This window comes from Lepidochelys olivacea, assembly GCF_965140295.1.
Source record: "Lepidochelys olivacea isolate rLepOli2 genome assembly, chromosome: 9".
Lineage (NCBI taxonomy): Eukaryota > Metazoa > Chordata > Testudines > Cheloniidae > Lepidochelys > Lepidochelys olivacea.
This window is the reverse complement of record NC_140419.1, coordinates 77,608,064-77,627,265: the sequence shown is the minus strand read 5'-3', so window position 1 is coordinate 77,627,265 and position 19,202 is coordinate 77,608,064. Positions and strand designations below refer to the sequence as shown.

Genomic DNA, 19,202 nt, shown 5'->3' with positions numbered 1-19,202 from the left:
TTTTCTTGGAATAACTAGAATGACTGACTGAAATCGAGCTTCTGAATGCAAGTGACACTACATGTCTCTGGGCTAGTCTGCATCAGATTATAAAGATCGTTCTCCTCCAGGTATAAGGTATTATTCATGATATATTGGATGTAATTGTATTTAAAGGCCCGTAAAGATGTCTAAATGCTAGTGCCCAGTGAGACTTACAGTAGAGAGAGAGAGAGAGAGATGCCTCTTGACAAGATTGCAGGCTTGTCACAGAGCAGAGGAAGTCAGATGCAAGATTTCTCTGACAGTGACTTCCTGCAGGAAGGCTCTAGGTGGGTTGCCAGCCCAATGCAAAGGGGAGGCCCCATTTGGAGAGAAGAGTTGGAGAGGAAGTTCACCTTGCAGCAACGGCTCCTATGTCTGCAGGGCTGGGCACGGCTGTGTGTGTTGTGACAGGGCACACAGGGTCACAGCACTCCTCTCTCAGATCTGGCTCTACTTCCTGCTTCCTTCCTCCTGTCATGATGGAGGGGCAGCAGAGCCAAAGCTGAGCGAAGGGCACTGCAACCCATATGCCAGTTTGCAATGTCTGGAGCAGGTAGCTGGGCCCACACCTGCAGGACACGAGCAACCACTGCCCGTGCCTGGGGTGAGCCAGAGGAGGCACACTCTTAGCCCCTCCTATCTCGGGGCCTCCTCGCCTCACCAGAGTAGATGAGGAGTAGGGTGCTGCTGCAGATGGTCATTGCCCCCTCATTTGTCTGGGCATTTTTTATCAAATATCGCAGAGCAATCACTAATCCCATGACTTTTATTACATTTACCATGATTGTTCCATGATTTTTTTATTTTAGAAAAAATGCTATAACAAATCTGCAGCCCTAACAATGCATAAGTCAAGGGCCTATGAAGGAGCTTAATAAATTAGCAAGTGAGTACCAATTATTCAGAGAATAATTAGAAATGACTGCATCCGTCATCTTTAGTTTCATTTAATTATTTTCCAGCTAGGATCTCCAAAATCTCCATGTGTTGCTACCTAACCTTATTGTAGAAAATCAGAAAGCTCTATGGTATAAAGAATTAGTATGGAAACTTTAGGGTTTTTTTAACATTACAGATGGCTTGAAATAGATGAGAATAATATTCTAATGTAAAAGGGAACTTAAGTTTGTTTGTTTGAAAATGAGGTCCAAGTAATGGAAGCAAAAGTCTGTATGGATTTCAAACCCCCTTTTGTGATGATTGATTTGTGTCTTGACATTTGACATGGCATTCTCTTGAACCTTCTAATGACATAAAGGGCAGATATCATACTATGAATAGGGAGCTTGTTTTTGCCTTAGAGTTGAGACACATTGCTTTTTATTCTAAATTTTCTCATTTTAATTGCAAATATTGAAATTTCACATTTTAGACTATAGAACAAGCACAGATCAATTTTAATTTAGCAATATGTACATTGGATACCACTGAGTGTAGTGTGCCAATAGTACATATATTGCCAGGATTAATCCCTGTTTGAAGAGTTTTTAAATTTTTATTCTGTGGCTTGTATATCTATGTATATATTGATTATGTGTATATATTATGATATAGTCTTTAGTTACATAGAATCATAGAATTCATAGACTCATAAAATATTAGGGTTGGAAGAGACCACTGGAGGTCATCTAGTCCAACCCCCTGCTCAAAGCAGGACCAACACCAACTAAATCATCCCTGCCAGGGCTTTGTCAAACCGGGCCTTAAAAACCTCTAAGGATGGAGATTCCACCACCTCCCTAGGTGCTTCATCACCCTCCTAGGTGAAACAGGATCACATACTATTTTTCAGCATTCTCTACATTTTGCCTCATTCAGTGACTAGGATGGATGGTGGTTAGCAATGTATCACAAGGTGTACAGTGAATGAGGCTATTGTCTATAGGACTCCTACCACATTTGCTTCGTAAGTTGAAGGTCATGTAGTGAAAGAGACACAGACTGCAGAAGAAGAAAGGATGGTCTTATGGTTAAGGTAATTGAATGTCACCCAGGAAACTAGGTTCTATCAGCGTGTTTTTTACCACATACAACTTCCTGTGTGATTCTGGACTAGGGTTGCCAGATGTCCGGTTTTCAACCAGAATGCCCAGTCAAAAAGGCGACCGTGGTGGCTCCAGTCATGACCACTGACCGGAGCATTAAAAGTCCGGTCAGCGGCGCAGGGGGCTAAGGCAGGTTCCCTGCCTGCCATGGCTCCACGTGGGTCCCAGAAGCAGCGGCATGTCCCCTCTCCGGCTCCTACGTGTAGGGGCAGCCAGGAGGTTCTCCACAGTGGCCCCGCCCCAAGCACCACCCCCACAGCTCCCATTGGCCAGGAGTGTCAGGGCAGTGTGCAGAGTCGCCTGGCCACGCCTCTGTGTACGAGCTGGAGGGGGGACATGCCGCTGCTTCCGGAGCTGCTTGAGGTAAGCACTGTCCAGAGCCTACACCCCTGACCCCCTGCCCCAGGCCTGATCCCCTCCTTCCCTCTGAACCCCTCAGTCCCAGCCCAGAGAACCTTCCTGCACCCCAACCCCTCTTCCCCATCCCAGAGCCCTCACCGCCCCCATTGCCCCAACCCCTTGCCCCAGCCCTGATCCCCCTCCTGCCCTCCGAACCCCTCATCCCCGGCCCCACACAAGAGCCCACACCCCTACCCCAGCCCTGATCCCCCTCCCACCCTCCAAACTCCTCAGTCCCAGCCCAGAGCACCCTTCTGCACCCCAAACCCCTCATCCCCAGACCCATCCCAGAGCCTGTGCCCCCAGATGGAGCCCTCACTCCCTCCCGCACCCCAACCCCTTGAGCCAGCCCGGTGAAAATGAACGAGTGAGTGAGGGTGGGGAGAGCGAGCAACCAGGGGGGTGGGTGGGTATTGAGTGAGTGGGGGCAGAGCCTCAGAGAAGGGGTGGAGCTTCTGAAGAGGGGCGGGGCATGGGGCAAGGACGTTTGGTTTTGTGCAAGTAGAAAGTTGGCAACCCTATTCTGGACATGTCATTTAAAGCAACATTTTCACATGTTATGTTACCTTCTATGAACGTAGATAAGCCTGAGTTTCCTCATTTTACAGATCACATAGAAAAATACTAACATTTGGCAGAGTTTCCAGAAAGTAGTGTGACTAAGTGGCCTACACCTTTAACCTCTCAGTAAGATATAAGGTCTTCCTCAGTAATAAGAGATGTAAAAGGCACATAAACAAATATCAGACAATAGGAGAGGTGAATGTAAGAATCCTGATGGTCTGATTCCCAGCACATTGCACCTTCCCCTAGGTCAAAGGATATTTGGATGGAGGAAAGTACCAGGGAGGAGAAGATGAAGCATCACTTCGCTTGTGTCCTGTCTAGAGGATCAGCTACATGTCATATGCTGAGGAGAGATTTGGGGACAGTCTATGCACAATGCTGATAATATGTTATGCTATTTTAGCAGTCAGTCTGTAGCAAGTGCTATTGGGAAAGCACAGACAGAAAATGGAGATTTTCAGCATCTTATAGCTCAGCTCAGTCTGATTTGGATTTTCATGGAGAGAGCAAAAGGCACCTCTTTAACTCCAGAACTGTCTTGTTGCCAACATTCAAAGTACTGTTGCAAACCATGTAACTATCAGAGCTCTTAAAAAATATTTTAAAGGAAACTTTTTTTTTTTATAATGGAAAGTGCTAGAAAACCTAAATATTGTGGTCACTACCATTCCCCATGTAATAAATGTATATACTTCAGCATTTAAAATCTTCACCGCTCTGTGCAAGCATGGGCTAATTAATCTCACCTATGCAATATAGAAAAATGTTATCTGTCATTTACAAATAGGGAAATAAAGTGACTTTGGCCAACGTAATGCTGATTCATTTGACAGAATTAGCACTAAAATAATGACTCCTCATTCCTAATCTCATACCTGTTCTCTCATCACAGGCATACAGGAGTACTCTTTACATAGGAAAGTCATGTACTCTATAAGTCTGACATATGACTGACCAAGAAAATTGAGATCTTGAGATCATTATGCTGCTTATGGGTGCATCAGAAATTCAGATAGCAGGCTAACATTTTATGCTGTTCTGCTAATCAATTTTAGATAAACTATTCTTCATGGAATTAAGAAGTTATTGATATCAAGACTCCAATCTCTGCTAAAGAGGTGGAGGTCAGTCAGTCTGGCAGTGATAATTTGTTGGTAAAGAAACCTTAACTTGATGTTCTTACTGTTCCAGCTGGCCTTGCTGAATTTCTTCCTCCCTGAAGAAAAATCGCATCTTGAAGAAGAAACTAGGCATGTCCGCCGAAATAAAAGGAGTAAAAGTAGTGAAGGACCTGATGGTGAGTTTGTCTTTATTTCTTAAATTGCATTTCTCATTTTCACAGACAAGTGAGGGACAAGCAGTTTTTTCAGGTAGTGAATATATGGTGGATTGTGTAAGTTAACAAGGGAGCTCCTGTCTCGTAGTGCCTCCCTGAACTTACTTGGCATCCAGATCATTAGTTCCATAAATTCCTGTTTCCACACTACACTGTCTAGTCAGTGATATTAAAATTAATATCCTAACCAATTGTTGTTTGCCCCAACTATCATTATTTTTTATAATGACTCAATAAGGGAATTCATCTTGTCTAACAGTAAGGCCTTTGGCTTGCATACTGACATGATTTGTTCATATACTGCCTTTGCTCCCTATTTCCTTAAAATCCATGTTCAATAGGTTGTGCAGGCTAAACAGCTGTGAACAGCACTACGCTACAGAGTGGAGATGTGTTGTAACTGGGACACTGTGTGTGGTTGTAGAATAGATTGGTCCAAGCTCCACACTGCTTAACCTCTAAATACTTAATATTCTTTGAGTGTTTGTGTACATATATATTGTACTGCAGGTGTGCGTGCACCCAAGCACTTGAGCCGGACACTTTTGGTCAGAAATTGGGGCGACATATACATCCTGAGTGTCTTCCTGCTCTCAACCAGGGTCAGAAAGAGATGGGGCCACCCAACTCCCTCTCAGTTCCTTGTCAGCTCATAGCTTGATGCCTCATAGCTTACTGTTATTCAGCACTTATCAGAACTCTTTTATAAACTTAGTTTACATAATAATTAGTCAGTAGTCAGATAGTGGTAGGTTTTTGAGCGAATTCTCTCCCTTTTTTTCTGGGTTGGTATGCAAATACTGTGGTTATTCTTCTTTTGTTTAGGATGCCAGTGAGAAAATCCCTGGGTTTTAAAAATTGTCTGTCCTGTCAAGCAGCCATACCTGTAAACAACGGGCACATGAGGTGCTTTTTCTTTAGAAGAAGGCCACATTTCAGAGAGATGCACTGTATGTAGATCCTTCTCTAGATGAACAAAGAAATCTAGATAAAGCCAACTGAGAATATACTTCATGAAAAACTTCACACATCCAACCTTGTATCTGGGTCACTCCCAGAATACTAAGCACCCAGATTGTTTCATTGAGGAGTGCTTCATAAGCCTTTGTACCTTCAGTAGCCCTTTTGATTCTGAAGACCTCGTCCTGTGAAAGAGGGAGAAATCCCCAAAAGTCCACTAGAGAGAAGACGCATCAGTCACAGTCTCTAAAGCCATCATCTAAAGCCTTTAAGTTATCTTATACCTCAAAGGGAAAAAAGTATTGCTCAAAGACCAGGAGAGACTTCTTGATCAGCCATTCAGCCCATAAACATGAGGCCTAAGTACCAACTGAGAACTTACCTGAATCTGGCACTGAGCAGACTTCGTCACAGGACCTAGTACTGCTATCTTCTACTGCAGTGGTTCAATTTCTTCCAGTACAGATAACCCCAGTACCAACGATTTTGATACCAACTAGGTCAATGCCGATTACTCTCTCAGCACTGACTAGCTCGGTATCAGCAATTGCTTTCCATCTCACATTCAGTACAGTCCTTCCCATTACTGACTCTATTGGTACTGGCTACACCACAATCATATATAGTAGCTAGAGATCTCATGATTTCATCCATCTTGGACTCTCCACTCATCTCAGCTGAGTTTGCATCAGTCAGGAGTACTAATACCCACTACGTACAAAGTTTACCCACAGTGCTGGTGAAGACATTCTATCTTAGCCCATGATCCACACCCATTGGCACTTCAGCTGTCCTGCCTGAAGAATATTCCTTCTGATCTTCAGTTAGGGAGCAGCAGGGAAGCCTTTCCTGTGGCATCATTATTGGGTTACAGACTTTTTCCTTCCTTGACAGCTCGTCATTCCAGAGTGGAATCTTACACTAGCAATAGATCCCTCTCTAGGGATATTAACCCTTGGGGACCTGTGTGTTGGCCTTACCAGACACGTTGTGGCTGTTCCTCATGCTAGCAGATCCACTTTATCAGTGCAATCAAGACCTCAATCTCCAGAGCCTCAACTTAATGAAAAAGTCACTTCCACCAAACCACCACCTCCTCAGGTTCTTATCTCTAAGGCACAGGCAGAAGAGGAACTTAAAAATGAACCTCAGTGGATCCCATTCTTTATATCATCCTCTTCCCCAGATGAAGCTATTGCTCCTGAGCCTATACCATCTATGCCTAACAACTGTAAGTCATTACAGGAGCTCATGAGGAGAGTGGCCTCTGCTCTACAGAGGAGAGTGGCCTCTGCTCAGCTCCTGTAGAAGTTATCCAGGAGAACCCTCACAGGCTACTAAACATCTTGTGTACTGCAGTCCCTAGTTGAGTGGCACTGCCTATCAATGAAGACCTCTTAAATCTCACTAGATTGTTATGGCAGGCTGTAGCCTCCATACAACCCACATCTAAAAAGGCTAACCAAAGTTACCAAGTTCCAGCACAGGGTTTTGAACAATTCTTCTTTCACCTGGTGCCAGGATCATTAGAGGTGATGGCTGCAAATGAGAGGTATAGGCAGGGACAACAGATATCCACACATAGGGACAAGGAATCCCTGTTGGCAGAAAAAGCAACTCTATGGCGAGCTTATAAATGAGAATCGCAAATTACCAAGCGGTTCTCTCCAAATATGATTATACTAACAGGGATTCACTTCAGAATTTACAGACAAATTGCCCACAAACTCAGAGAGGAGTTTAAGTCCATCATGGCCAAGAGCCAGGTAAATAACCACTACTTAAAAGCCTGAGCCAAGAAAATAAAAAAACAGCACCAGAAATTTAAGTGTTTATCAACTCACCAGCCTGGTAAAAAATTAAGAAATCAAAATTTGGGTCTCAAACCACAGGAGTGGAGACCCTTGGGTTTTTTAATTGTCTTCTGACACTATAGTACAGGGATCGGCAACCTTTGGCACGTGGCCCCCCAGGGTAAGCCTCCTGGCGGGCCGAGCCGGTTTGTTTACCTGTGGCATCCGCAGGTTCGGCTGATCACAGCTCCCACTGGCCGTGGTTCGCCGCTCCAGGCCAATGGGGGCTGCAGGAAGTGGCATGGGCCAAGGGATGTGCTGGCAGCCGCTTCCTGCAGCCCCATTGGCCTGGAGTGGCGAACCACGACCAGTGAGAGCTGCGATCGGCCAAACCTATGGACGCAGCAGGTAAACAAACCATCCCAGCCCGTTAGGGGGCTTACCCTGACAGGCCATGTGTCAAAGGTTGCCGATCCCTGCTATAGTAGAAACATTACTTTGCACTATAATAGAAACAGGTTGAATGTAATCAAAATTTGTCTCATTCATCTGACATCATTACAGGTAATATAGTTCAGGACATCCATGCTAGAGCATTTTCCCCCCTGTATACCTCCCATGTTGCACAATCATGTTTGCATTGATGCATTTTTGGAAGATCTGGGCAGTTATCTCATACTCCGTCACCTGATTGATTGTGGGCATCTTTCACATAGTATAATATAGTTTGTCTTGTGTTTCTGCATAGATATGTGAAAGGTTAGTAGGATTCGCTAACTTGGGTACATAGAGATGAGTAATTAGAAGAAACATTCTTCAAACTGCTCCCTAACCCTGGAATAACATCATACATCCTGTGCATCAGTCAACTTCACTTGCCTATTCTTCTTTCCCTTCCTCAGTCTTTATTTCAAAATATGAGAATCTATCTATATATATAATTCACTCATGATGTAGTGATTCACATTCTTTGTTGTAACACTTTGTTTCTTCTTTCCCTACCCCTTTAGTTTGTCTATCTTCACGTTTTGAATTGGTCTGATTACAGTTGCAAACTCTTTGGAGTAGGGGTTGTATTTTTTATAATCTCTTTCAAACTCTATGCAAAGCATAGTGCTATATAAATGATTATTAGTAATAATAACCTAACTACAGCTTGGCAATTGCTACAGCCTAGCCCCAATAACTTCCGGGATGGTGGGTTGTAGAAATGTGTCAGCTTTGACCCCACCTCTCTTCCTTAGTTCACCTACCAGAACTGTGGCTCACCTGAGGATTAAGGCTTTTGTCAGTATCCAAGAGTAAGTCATTTTACATCAGTAGATAGCATGAATCTAACTAATGGAAAAAAATCTCCACTTTTCCATGACCAAAAAGACAGAAAGTGATTAGTTTGCTATGGCTAATCATAACCTTCTGACTAATTTTTGCATAGAATTTATTCTAGTGCTTTACTTTCATCTCTGTACATCCTGTTATGTGTGGCCTGATTCAGGAAGGCTCTTAGGTATAATGCTTAAGTCCTTTCTTGATAGGTTTGCTTTCCTGAATCGGCCCCCTATGTATGGTACTCAATGTTGCAGTTCAACAGCATTTTATGTTAAACCTTTTAAAAAATTGTCTAGCTGGCTAGGCGTAAGAGATAATAATCTCTGCTGGAACCACACAAAAAAACTTGAAACTAAAAACATATGTTCTAGAGTTTCCCAAGAATCTAAACACTGCATCAGCGTCCTATTACAATTAATAAGATTGTTTAAAAAAATACCGTATTGGTTTGGTTTAATATCTCGCTGTAAGGAAACATGCAGGGAGAAAACAGTGGCTCAAGATAAGCGACCCTATGATAAACACTTAAGGGTTGTTATGGGGACAAATAGGGAAGCCCAGTCTCCTGCTGAGCCTACCAAACTGCTTGAAAAAAGCTACTCTCTCTCCTGCATCTCCACCCTCCAAGGGGTAGTTTTTAATAGCTTTTTGGGGAAAGGTTACTGATACAGGTTTCAGAGTAGCAGCCGTGTTAGTCTGTATCCGCAAAAAGAAAAGGAATACTTGTGGCACCTTAGAGACTAACAAATTTATTTGAGCATAAGCTTTCATGAGCGACAGCTCACTTCATCGGATGCATTCAGTGGAAAATACAGTGGGGAGATTTATATACACAGAGAACATGAAACAATGAGTGTTACCATACACGCTGTAAAGAGAGTGATCAGGTAAGGTGAGCTATTACCACCAGGAGAGCAGGGGGGAGAAAACCTTTTGTAGTGATAATCAAGTTGGGCCATTTCCAGCAGTTGACAAGAACATCTGAGGGACAGTGTGTGTGGGAGGGGGGGAATAAACATGAGGAAATAGTTTTACTTTGTGTAATGACCCATCCACTCCCAGTCTTTATTCAAGCTGAAGTTAATTGCATCCAGTTTGCAAATGAATTCCAATTCAGCAGTCTCTCGTTGGAGTCTGTTTTTGAAGTTTTTTTGTTGAAGAATTGCCACTTTTAGGTTTGTAATCGAGTGACCAAAGAGATTGAAGTGTTCTCCGACTGGTTTTTGAACGTTATAATTCTTGACGTCTGATTTGTGTCCATTTATTCTTTTACGTAGGGACTGTCCAGTTTGTCCAATGTACATGGAAGAGGGGCATTGCTGGCACATGATGGCATATATCACATTGGTAGATGTGCAGGTGAACGAGCCTCTGATAGTGTGGCTGATGTGATTAGATCTTATGATGGTGTCCCCTGAATAGATATGTGGACACGGTTGACAACAGGCTTTGTTGCAAGGATAGGTTCCTGGGGTAGTGTTTTTGTTGTGTGGTGTGTGGTTGCTGGTGAGTATTTGCTTCAGGTTGGGGGGCTGTCTGTAAGCAAGGACTGGCCTGTCTCCCAAGATTTGTGAGAGTGATGGGTCATCCTTCAGGATAAGTTGTAGATCCTTGATGATGCGTTGGAGAGGTTTTAGTTGGGGGCTGAAGGTGATGGCTAGTGGCGTTCTGTTATTTTCTTTGTTGGGCCTGTCCTGTAGTAGGTGACTTCTGGGTACTCTTCTGGCTCTGTCAATCTGTTTCTTCACTTCAGCAGGTGGGTATTATAATTGTAAGAACACTTGATAGAGATCTTGCCGGTGTTTGTCTGAGGGGTTGGAGCAAATGCGGTTGTATCACAGAGCTTGGCTGTAGACAATGGATCATGTGGTGTGGTCTGGATGAAAGCTGGAGGCATGTAGGTAGGCACAGCAGTCAGTAGGTTTCCGGTATAGGATGGTGTTTATGTGACCGTCGCTTATTAACACTATAGTGTCCAGGAAGTGGATCTCTTGTGTGCACTGGTCCAGACTGAGGTTGATCGTGGGACGGAAATTGTTGAATTCATGGTGGAATTCCTCAAGGGCTTCTTTTCCCTGGGTCCAGATGATGAAGATGTCATCAATATAGCGCAAGTAGAGTAGGGGCATTAGGGGACGAGAGCTGAGGAAGCGTTGTTCTAAGTCAGCCATAAAAATGTTGGCATACTGTGGAGCCATGCGGGTACCCATACCAGTGCCGCTGATTTGAAGGTATACATTGTCCCCAAATGTGAAATAGTTATAGGTGAGGACAAAGTCACAAAGTTCAGCCACCAGGTTTGCCGTGACATTATCGGGGATACTGCTCCTGACGGCTTGTAGTCCATCTTTGTGTGGAATGTTGGTGTAGAGGGCTTCTACATCCATAGTGGCCAGGATGGTGTTTTCAGGAAGGTCACTGATGGATTGTAGTTTCCTCAGGAATTCAGTGGTGTTTCGAAGATAGCTGGGAGTGCTGGTAGCGTAGGGCCTGAGGAGGGAGTCTACATAGCCAGACAATTCTGCTGTCAGGGTGCCAATGCCTGAGATGATGGGGCGTCCAGGATTTCCAGGTTTATGGATCTTGGGTAGAAGATGGAATACCCCAGGTCGGGATTCCCGGGGTGTGTCCGTGCGGATTTGTTCTTGTGCTTTTTCAGGGAGAGCTGGGGGCGTCTGAAGAAGCTAGGCCTTGCCTCGGCTACCATCATAGGATGATAAGCCTCTAGGTAAGATGCATGTAGACTGTTTTAAAATTCTTTTTCTCTAAATGCTTTGTTCCTATTGTTAACATTGAATAGTACTTCACTTTTAAATAGGCTGTCTGGTCACTATCTTCACCACTGGTCACAGACTCCCAAAGAGATGCACTGCCGGCACTGATCCCAGTTGCAGCCTGCTTGGTAAACACAGTTGATATGAAGGTTACTGTAGCCCAGGAAAAGATCCTGGTATAAGTGTGGGAAAATGGTGTGATTGATCTATATCAATGCTGATAAATATATATATTCACACACGAGCACACACACAGGAAAAGTAAAGCACAAAGACTGTCTAACATCTGGGGAGCACTCAGACCAGGAATAGGATAGAGGTGCAGCTAATCCTGTCACCATGACAATGTGTACCTCTATTCACAGTCTCTAAAAAGCAGTGTTGTGAAAATAAATTTACTTCTGTTTATTAGGTGCTTGGATAGTAGTGATGGGGTCCAAGAGCAATGCATGCAGGGGAAATGGAGACCGATATCAGTCCCTCTTGACACCAGTTCTTTGAGTCTTCTCCCATAGATATACATCCCGAAAGGTTGGTGGTTCTTAATATAGCAATTTCATTCTGTTCTCCAGTTTCAGATACTCTAAGTACATTTTAAGCATTAAACAAAATTCTTTAAAATTATAAATTGCATATTGCCAGCATTAAACTTCATACTTGAGGTCATATAATTTAACCTTTTTTAGCTCTTCTAGGTGAAATGCCAAAATTCTTAAGTAAAACATAGCTTACTCAATTTGCATAGGTTTCAGAGTGGTAGCCATGTTAGTCTGTATCAGCAAAAACAATGAGGAGTCCTTATGGCACCTTAGAGACTAACAAATTTATTTGGGCATAAACTTTCATGGGCTAAAACCCACTTCATCAGATAGGTTTTAGCCCACGAAAGCTTATGCCCAAATACATTCATTAGTCTCTAAGGTGCCACAAGGACTCCCTGGTTTTTTTTTTTTCATTTTGCATAGCACCTTATCATGCCAAGACATAGACTCATAGATATTAAGGTCAGAGGGGACCACTATGATCATCTAGTGTGATCTCAAGCTTCTTTAAAATACAAGCAATTAATGCTGGGAAGCTTAAAACTGTAACTTCAGCGCCCCTCCCCTCCGCCATTTTCAGGGTAAATAATTCACAGTTCAAGTACTGTTTTAATCTATTTCGGTAATTAGGATCTCTATCTACCAAAACTGAGACTCAAGGTGTCAAGGTTCCTTCCCCACTCTGAGCGCTAGGGTACAGATGTGGGGACCTGCATGAAAGACCCCCAAGTTTATTTTTACCAGCTTAGGTTAAAAACTTGCTCAAGGTACAAACTTTTCCTTGTCCTTGAACCCTATGCTGCCATCACCAAGCGTGTTAAACAAAGAACAGGGAAAGATACTACTTTGAGATGTCTTCCCCCAAAATATCTCCCCAAGCCCTACACCCCCTTTCCTGGGGAAGGCTTGATAAAAATCCTCACCAATTTGTACAGGTGAACACAGACCCAAACACTTGGATCTTAAGAACAATGAAAAATCAATCAGGTTTTTAAAAGAAGAATTTTAATTCAAGAAAAGGTAAAAGAATCACCTCTGTAAAATCAGGATGGTAAATACCTTACAGGGTAATCAGATTCAAAACATAGAGAATCCCTCTAGGCAAAACCTTAAGTTACAAAAAGACACAAAAACAGGAATATACATTCATTCAGCATAGTTTATTTTACCAGCCATTAAACAAAAGAAAATCTAACGCATTTCTAGCTAGATTACTTACTAAGTAACAGAAGTTCTGAGACTGCATTCCTGATCTGTTCCCGGCAAAAGCATCACACAGACAGACAGACGCTTTGTTCCCCCACCCCCTCCAGATTTGAAAGTATCTTATCTCCTCATTGGTCATTTTGGTCAGGTGCCAGTGAGGTTATCTTAGCTTCTTAACCCTTTACAGGTGAAAGGGTTTTGCCTCTGGCCAGGAGGGATTTTATAGCACTTTATACAGAAAGGTGATTACCGTTCCCTTTATTTTTATGACACAAGGTCTGCTGGCTGTGAAGAGTTCTCAGAGGATGATGTCAGCTTTCTCATGGAAAAAAATTAGCAAGCTTCTATAGGAAGGGGAAAAGAGGTGGAGGTGGTATTAAAGTGAAGACTAGTCTATACTGACAATGTTAAAGCGCTGCCGTGGCTTGTGTAAAAAAATGTGGCTTCTATAAAAAACCACCTCCATGAGGGGCGTAGCTACCAGTGCTGGGAGTGTGGCTCCCTGTGCTGGTGCACTGTCTACACTGGCGCTTTACAGAGCTGCAACTTTGAAAAAAAAACACCCCGAAGCACCGCAAGTTTCAGCACTGTAAAGTGCCAGTGTAGACAAGCCCTAAAAGTCTGAGAAGTTAATGGGAGTTATAGGCTTACAAGCTAGAGAGACTATATTACAAGAAAGATAGTCTACAGTAACTCCCCGCTTAAAGTTGTTTCAATCTTACGTCCCTGCTCAGTTACAGAACATGCTCCATTAAAAGTTGCGCAATGATTCGCTATAACGTCCACAGCTGGCAGCCCCCCATCAGCTCCTCTACGCCCCCCACACACACAGCACCTCTCGCCCGCTGACAGACACTGCGGATCAGCACCTTCTCCCTCCTCCCCCCGCCTCCTGCCCAAGGCAATCAGCTGGCTTGCAGCATTCAGGAGGGAGGGGGGAGGAGCAAGGACTTGGCGCGCAGGCTCCCCCTGCCTCCCGAACACTGCAAACCAGCTGATTGCTGCCGACAGGAGGGTGGGGAGGCTGCACACCGAGTCCTCGCTCCTCCCCCTTCCTGCCTGCCCCCTGAACATCTCAAGCCAGCTGATTGCAGTGGGCAGGAAGCGGGGGGGAGGGAGGAAGAGTGAGGACTCGGCGTGCAGAGTAAAGGGGGAGGGGGGGAAGAAGAGGCGGGTTAAGGGTGGGGGTTTGGGGGAAGGGGTGGACTGGGTGGGCCAAGGGTTGAGCTCCCCACCCCCTTGTGCTTTCAGAGTAGGGGAAGCTGCCACTGCTGCTGCACAACATGCTTCTCCTAGCCTACGGCACCTTCAGCCTCCTTGCCTGCCTCGTTGTCTCCAGTGCCAGTGGGCTGTGCCTGTGTGGGGTAAGGCAGGGGCACCTCCCAACTATAGTACTGTGCTGTATGGCAAAAAAAAAATTTCCCTGGAACCTATCCCCCCCATTTACATTCATTCTTATGGGGAAATTGGATTCGCTTAACATCGTTTCACTTGAAGTCACATTTTTCAGGAACATAACTACAACGTTAAGGGAGGAGTTACTGTACTTAAAGTAGGAGAGAAATTTATAGTGGAGAAAGTCTTTAGATTCCCTGGACTTTCTCCAGAAGATCTTGACCTCCCTAAAGCAGGAGTTAAGGGAAATGAATGGGAGCTAAGCTAGGGTAAGGGATACAAGTCAGTAAAGAAAGAGGATATCAAAAGAATCAACCGTGAATGAGAGAGAGGAGACCCTGGAATCAACAGAGATGAGGGAGCAGAAGAGAGGGGTTTGAGAGTTGTAGAGAAGTCTGGAATGTAGAGACTGTATTCTCCTTGATTCTAAACCACAATGATTAAATGTCTCTTTTCTTTTTGTAAAAACTGTTACTGATGATATTTCTGCTCTAACTCTGAATAGTTTAAAACTGAAAATAAATTGGAATAGGGGAGAAAATAAGGTATAATTTAATCAGCTTCCCCAACTAATTTATCATGAAACTGTATCAATAATTTCACTTTGAATTAATAAAATGTCATCTGTTAACCAAAAGGATAAACCAAAGCACTGCCAACAGGTGCTCTCTTCTCACCTTGGTAAGTGTGTAACTTGCATTGATGCTGTTTGAAAGTATGCATAGAATTGATCCCTCCCTTTGGCACCATCTTCAAGGAAAGATAAAAGCATTCAAATTATGTGCCCTATATGATTTGATGCTTGCTAAACTAGCCAAACTCTGCCTGCAATTTTGTTCTGCCCATCTATTGTTAGTTTTCCTCTCCTAGCCTTCAGGCCTCACAAATTGCCCCCTCCCCTAAAGGTTTCGCAATTTCACAGTGGAAATTGTTTCATTGTGGCCATATTCCAAGAAATAAGTTAAAGCACCATGAAATCCCCAGGATTTTCTCTCCCCAAAATGCTGACAGGTATGTTTTATTTGGAACAGATTCAGTGGGTGACTCCAGCTGAATCATAGAATCATACGACTAGAAGGGACGTGGAGAATAATTTAGTCCAGTCTCCTGCACTCATGGCAGGATTAAGTATTATCTAGAGCATCCCTAACAGGTGTTTGTCTAACCTGCTCTTAAAAATCTCCAAGGATGGAGGTTCCACAGCCTCCTGAGGCAATTTATTCCAGTACTTAACCACCCTGACAGTTGGGAAGTTTTTTTCCTAATGTCCAACTAAACCGCCCTTGCTGCACTTTAAACGCATTGCTTCTTGTCCTGTCCTCAGAGGTTAAGGAGAACAATTTTTCTCCCTCCTTCTTGTAACAACCATTTACGTACTTGAAAACTGTTAACGTCCCCTTCAGTCTTCTCTTCCTCAGGCTAAACAAACCCAATTTTTTCAATCTTCCATTATAGGTCATGTTTTCTAGATCTTTAATCATTTTTGTCGCTCTTCTCTGGATTTTCTCCAATTTCTCCACATCTTTCCTGAATTGTGGCACCCAGAATGGGACACAATACTCCAGTTGCGACCTAATCTGCATGGAGTAGAGCGGAACAATTACTTCTTCTGTCTTGCTTACAACACTCCTGCTAATACATCTCAGAATGATTACTTTTTTTCTGTAACAGTGTTACACTGTTGATTCATATTTAGCTTGTGATCCACTGTAACCCCCAGATTCCTTTCTGCAGTACTCCTTCGTGGGCAGTCATTTCCCATTTTGTATGTGTGCATCTGATTGTTCCTTCCTTAGTAGAGTACTTCATTTTTCGTTATTGAATTTCATCCTATTTACTTCAGACCATTTCTCTAGTTTGTCCAGATCATTTTGAATTTTAATCCTATCCTCTAAGACACTTGCAACCCCTCCCAGCTTGGTGTTGCCCGCAAACTTTATCAGTGTACTCTTAATGCCATTATCTAAATCATTGATGAATTTATTGAACAGAACCGGACCCAGAATTGATCCCTGCAGGACCCCACTTGATATGCCCTTCCAGCTTGACTGTAAACCACTGATAACTACTCTCAGGGAACGGTTTTCCAACCAGTTAGGCACCCACCTTATAGTAGCTCCATAGTTGTATTTCCTTAGTTTGTTTTTGAGAAGATCATGAGAAGGTCATCAAAGGGCTTACTAAAGTCAAAATATACCACATCTACCATTTCCCCCATTCACAAGGCTTGTTACCCTGTCCAAAGAAAGCTGTGAGGTTGTTTTGACACAATTTGTTCTTGACAAATCCATGCTGACTGTTACTTATTACCTTATTATCTTCTAGATGTTTGCAAATTGATTGCTTAATGATTTGCTCTATTATCTTTCCAGGTACTGAAGTTAAACTGACTGGTCTGTAATTCTCCAAGTTGTCCTTATTTTTATAGATTGGCACTATATTTTCCCTTTTCCCTCTGGAATCTCTCCCATCTTTCATGACTTTTCAAAGATAATCGCTAATGGCTCAGATATCTCCTCATTTAACTCCTTGAATATTCTAGAATGTATTTCATCCTAGAATCTGGCATGTAATATTAAAAACAAGAATAACAAAATCTGACAGTGTGGTGCTAAGGTGAATGAATGATCAAGTTCCAATTAATTTCACACTGAGTCTTTGAAATCTATTCCAGTACTTTTGCAAAATACTTGCATGAGTTACAAAGCTTCTAGTATACAAGAATTGTTAAAATTTAGTGATGCAGACAGAGATCAGTGTGATGGGTTCCCCCTGGGGTGCCACCTCGAACCGGGGTACCATTGAGCTCTCTGACTCACCAGCCTGGGCTCCCTCTCACACTGTGCTGCTGTGACAAGCTGCAGACCCGCTCCCGGTCCTACGCTTCCACCAGCATTCACACAGGTAGGGACACACCCAGCTGCAATTACATGAAGGCTCTCTGACCAGCCACTGCATGAACCAACAATAGAGAGGCTACAGCTAAGATGACCCCCAGCTCCCCAGGCACGACCCACCTTCCCCTCCAGAGTATAAACCCAAAATTATGTCGTCTTGCGCTGCACAGGGAACTGTACAGTGTAAGCTCATAGAGTTCGCCCCTCCTTCAGCATGGAGAGGAAATGCAACAGTCCCTGCCCGTTTAGCTAAGATTCCAAAGCACTTCACTCCAAACTTACTGGTTTAAAACTTAAAATAAGTTTATTAACTACAAAAAGATAGATTTTAAGTGATTATAGGTGATAGCAAACAGATCAAAGCAGATTACCTAGTAAATAAAAAAAACGCAAACAAATCTTAACATAGTAGAAGGATAGGATTTGAATTAACAATTTCTGACCCTGACTGATGATACAAGCAGGCTTGCAGATTCTCAAGGCACAAGCTGCACTTGCTTTGCAGCTTGGGATCCCCTCCCCCGTTCCAAGTCCTTTTCCTTAGGAGCTTCTCTTAAGTGTTCCGATGTGGATGAGTGAAGAACAAACAGTGATGTCACTCCCAGCCTTATATAGATTTAGCATATGGTGGGAACCCTTTGTTCCAAACTTGGTTCCCAGACCAGTTGGTGGAAAAATACAGACATCCCAAAATGGAGTGCAGAGTCATGTGGCCTGGTAACATGCATACCTTGCTGAGTCATAGCAGCCGTTCCTTACAGGCTGTCTGGAGCATTTTCAGGAAGGCTTACCAAGTGGGAGATAAGCCTCTCCTAAGGCCTGTTGTTTTTCCTAATGGTCCATTACCTTGAATAGGCCCAACTTCAGTTACAAAAATGATACATACATATAAATAGGACAATCATATTCAGCCAATCATAACTTTTCCAATGACACCTTACATGACCCATTTTGTACAAAATGCATCTCAATTATGCCATAATCATATTATAATAATATTACTAGGATGAATATGGGGTGTAGTGTTACAATCAGTAATTTAATTAGCCTGTTAAACTGTCCAAATGCTAGTTTGATAGTAGCATATGTATAGAAGATCATTTTATTTTAAGAAAGATCTGTTGAAAGACAGTGGATGCCCTAGATCAGGGGTCTCAAACGCGCGGCCCGTGGAGTTATTTATTGCGGCCCGCCAAGCTCCCCGCTCCCCCAACCCCCACACCCCCCCCGGAGTTATTTTCTGCAGTCACCAAGCTCCCCTCACCCGCCGCCTCCCACCCCCAGCGTGCCGCATCCCTGCCCCTCTGCTTACCTCCAGGCGCTTCCTGCCACCAAACAGCTTTTTGGTAGCACTTAGCACTTTCCGGGGGGAGGGGGGAGGAGCGGGGAGCAGCATGCTTAGGGGAGGAGGCGGAGAAGAGGCAGGGAAGAGGCAGGGATTTGGGGAAGGGGTCGGAATAGGGACAGGGAGGGGGCGGAGTTGGGGTGGGGACTTTGGGGAAGGGGTGGGAAGAGGTGGGGCAGGGGCAGGGCCTCATGGAAGGGGTGGAGTGGGGGCGGGGCAGGGGGTAGAGGCGGGGGCTTTTGTATCTTTATATGAAAAGGTGTCAGTGATGCGACCCTCGGGCCAATGTACTAGTCCTCATGCAGCCGTCCTGGTGATTTGAGTTTGAAATCCCTGTTCTAGATTGCTATACTCTTCTTCTCTGTGCCTAAATGAAAACCTTTAATTCTTTCACAACCCTTTCATCAACTAGCAGTCATCCATAAAGTCCATTGTACTTTGTTAGAAGATGAAAGTACAAGCATTCTAAAAATTAGTGTTTTCCTGAGCTGCATGTTTCCATGTAAATTAGATAGATTACTCTGGATTTCTTGAGGGTGATATTGCAATAGGTGATATCAAGCTCTTTCATACAAAATTGCCAGAGCCAC

At 43.7% G+C, this 19,202-nt stretch overlaps 1 protein-coding gene across 2 annotated transcripts in view; it reads left to right on the top strand.

Moving 5' to 3' along the window:
* EDA (ectodysplasin A) overlaps positions 1-19,202 on the top strand; it is a 187,512-nt gene that overhangs the window by 97,116 nt on the left and 71,194 nt on the right. For both annotated transcript variants that reach the window (XM_084638746.1, XM_084638747.1), the window contains one exon: positions 4,227-4,332. In XM_084638746.1, coding sequence (XP_084494872.1) covers positions 4,227-4,332 — 106 coding nt within the window. The remainder of the gene's footprint in view (positions 1-4,226; positions 4,333-19,202) is intronic.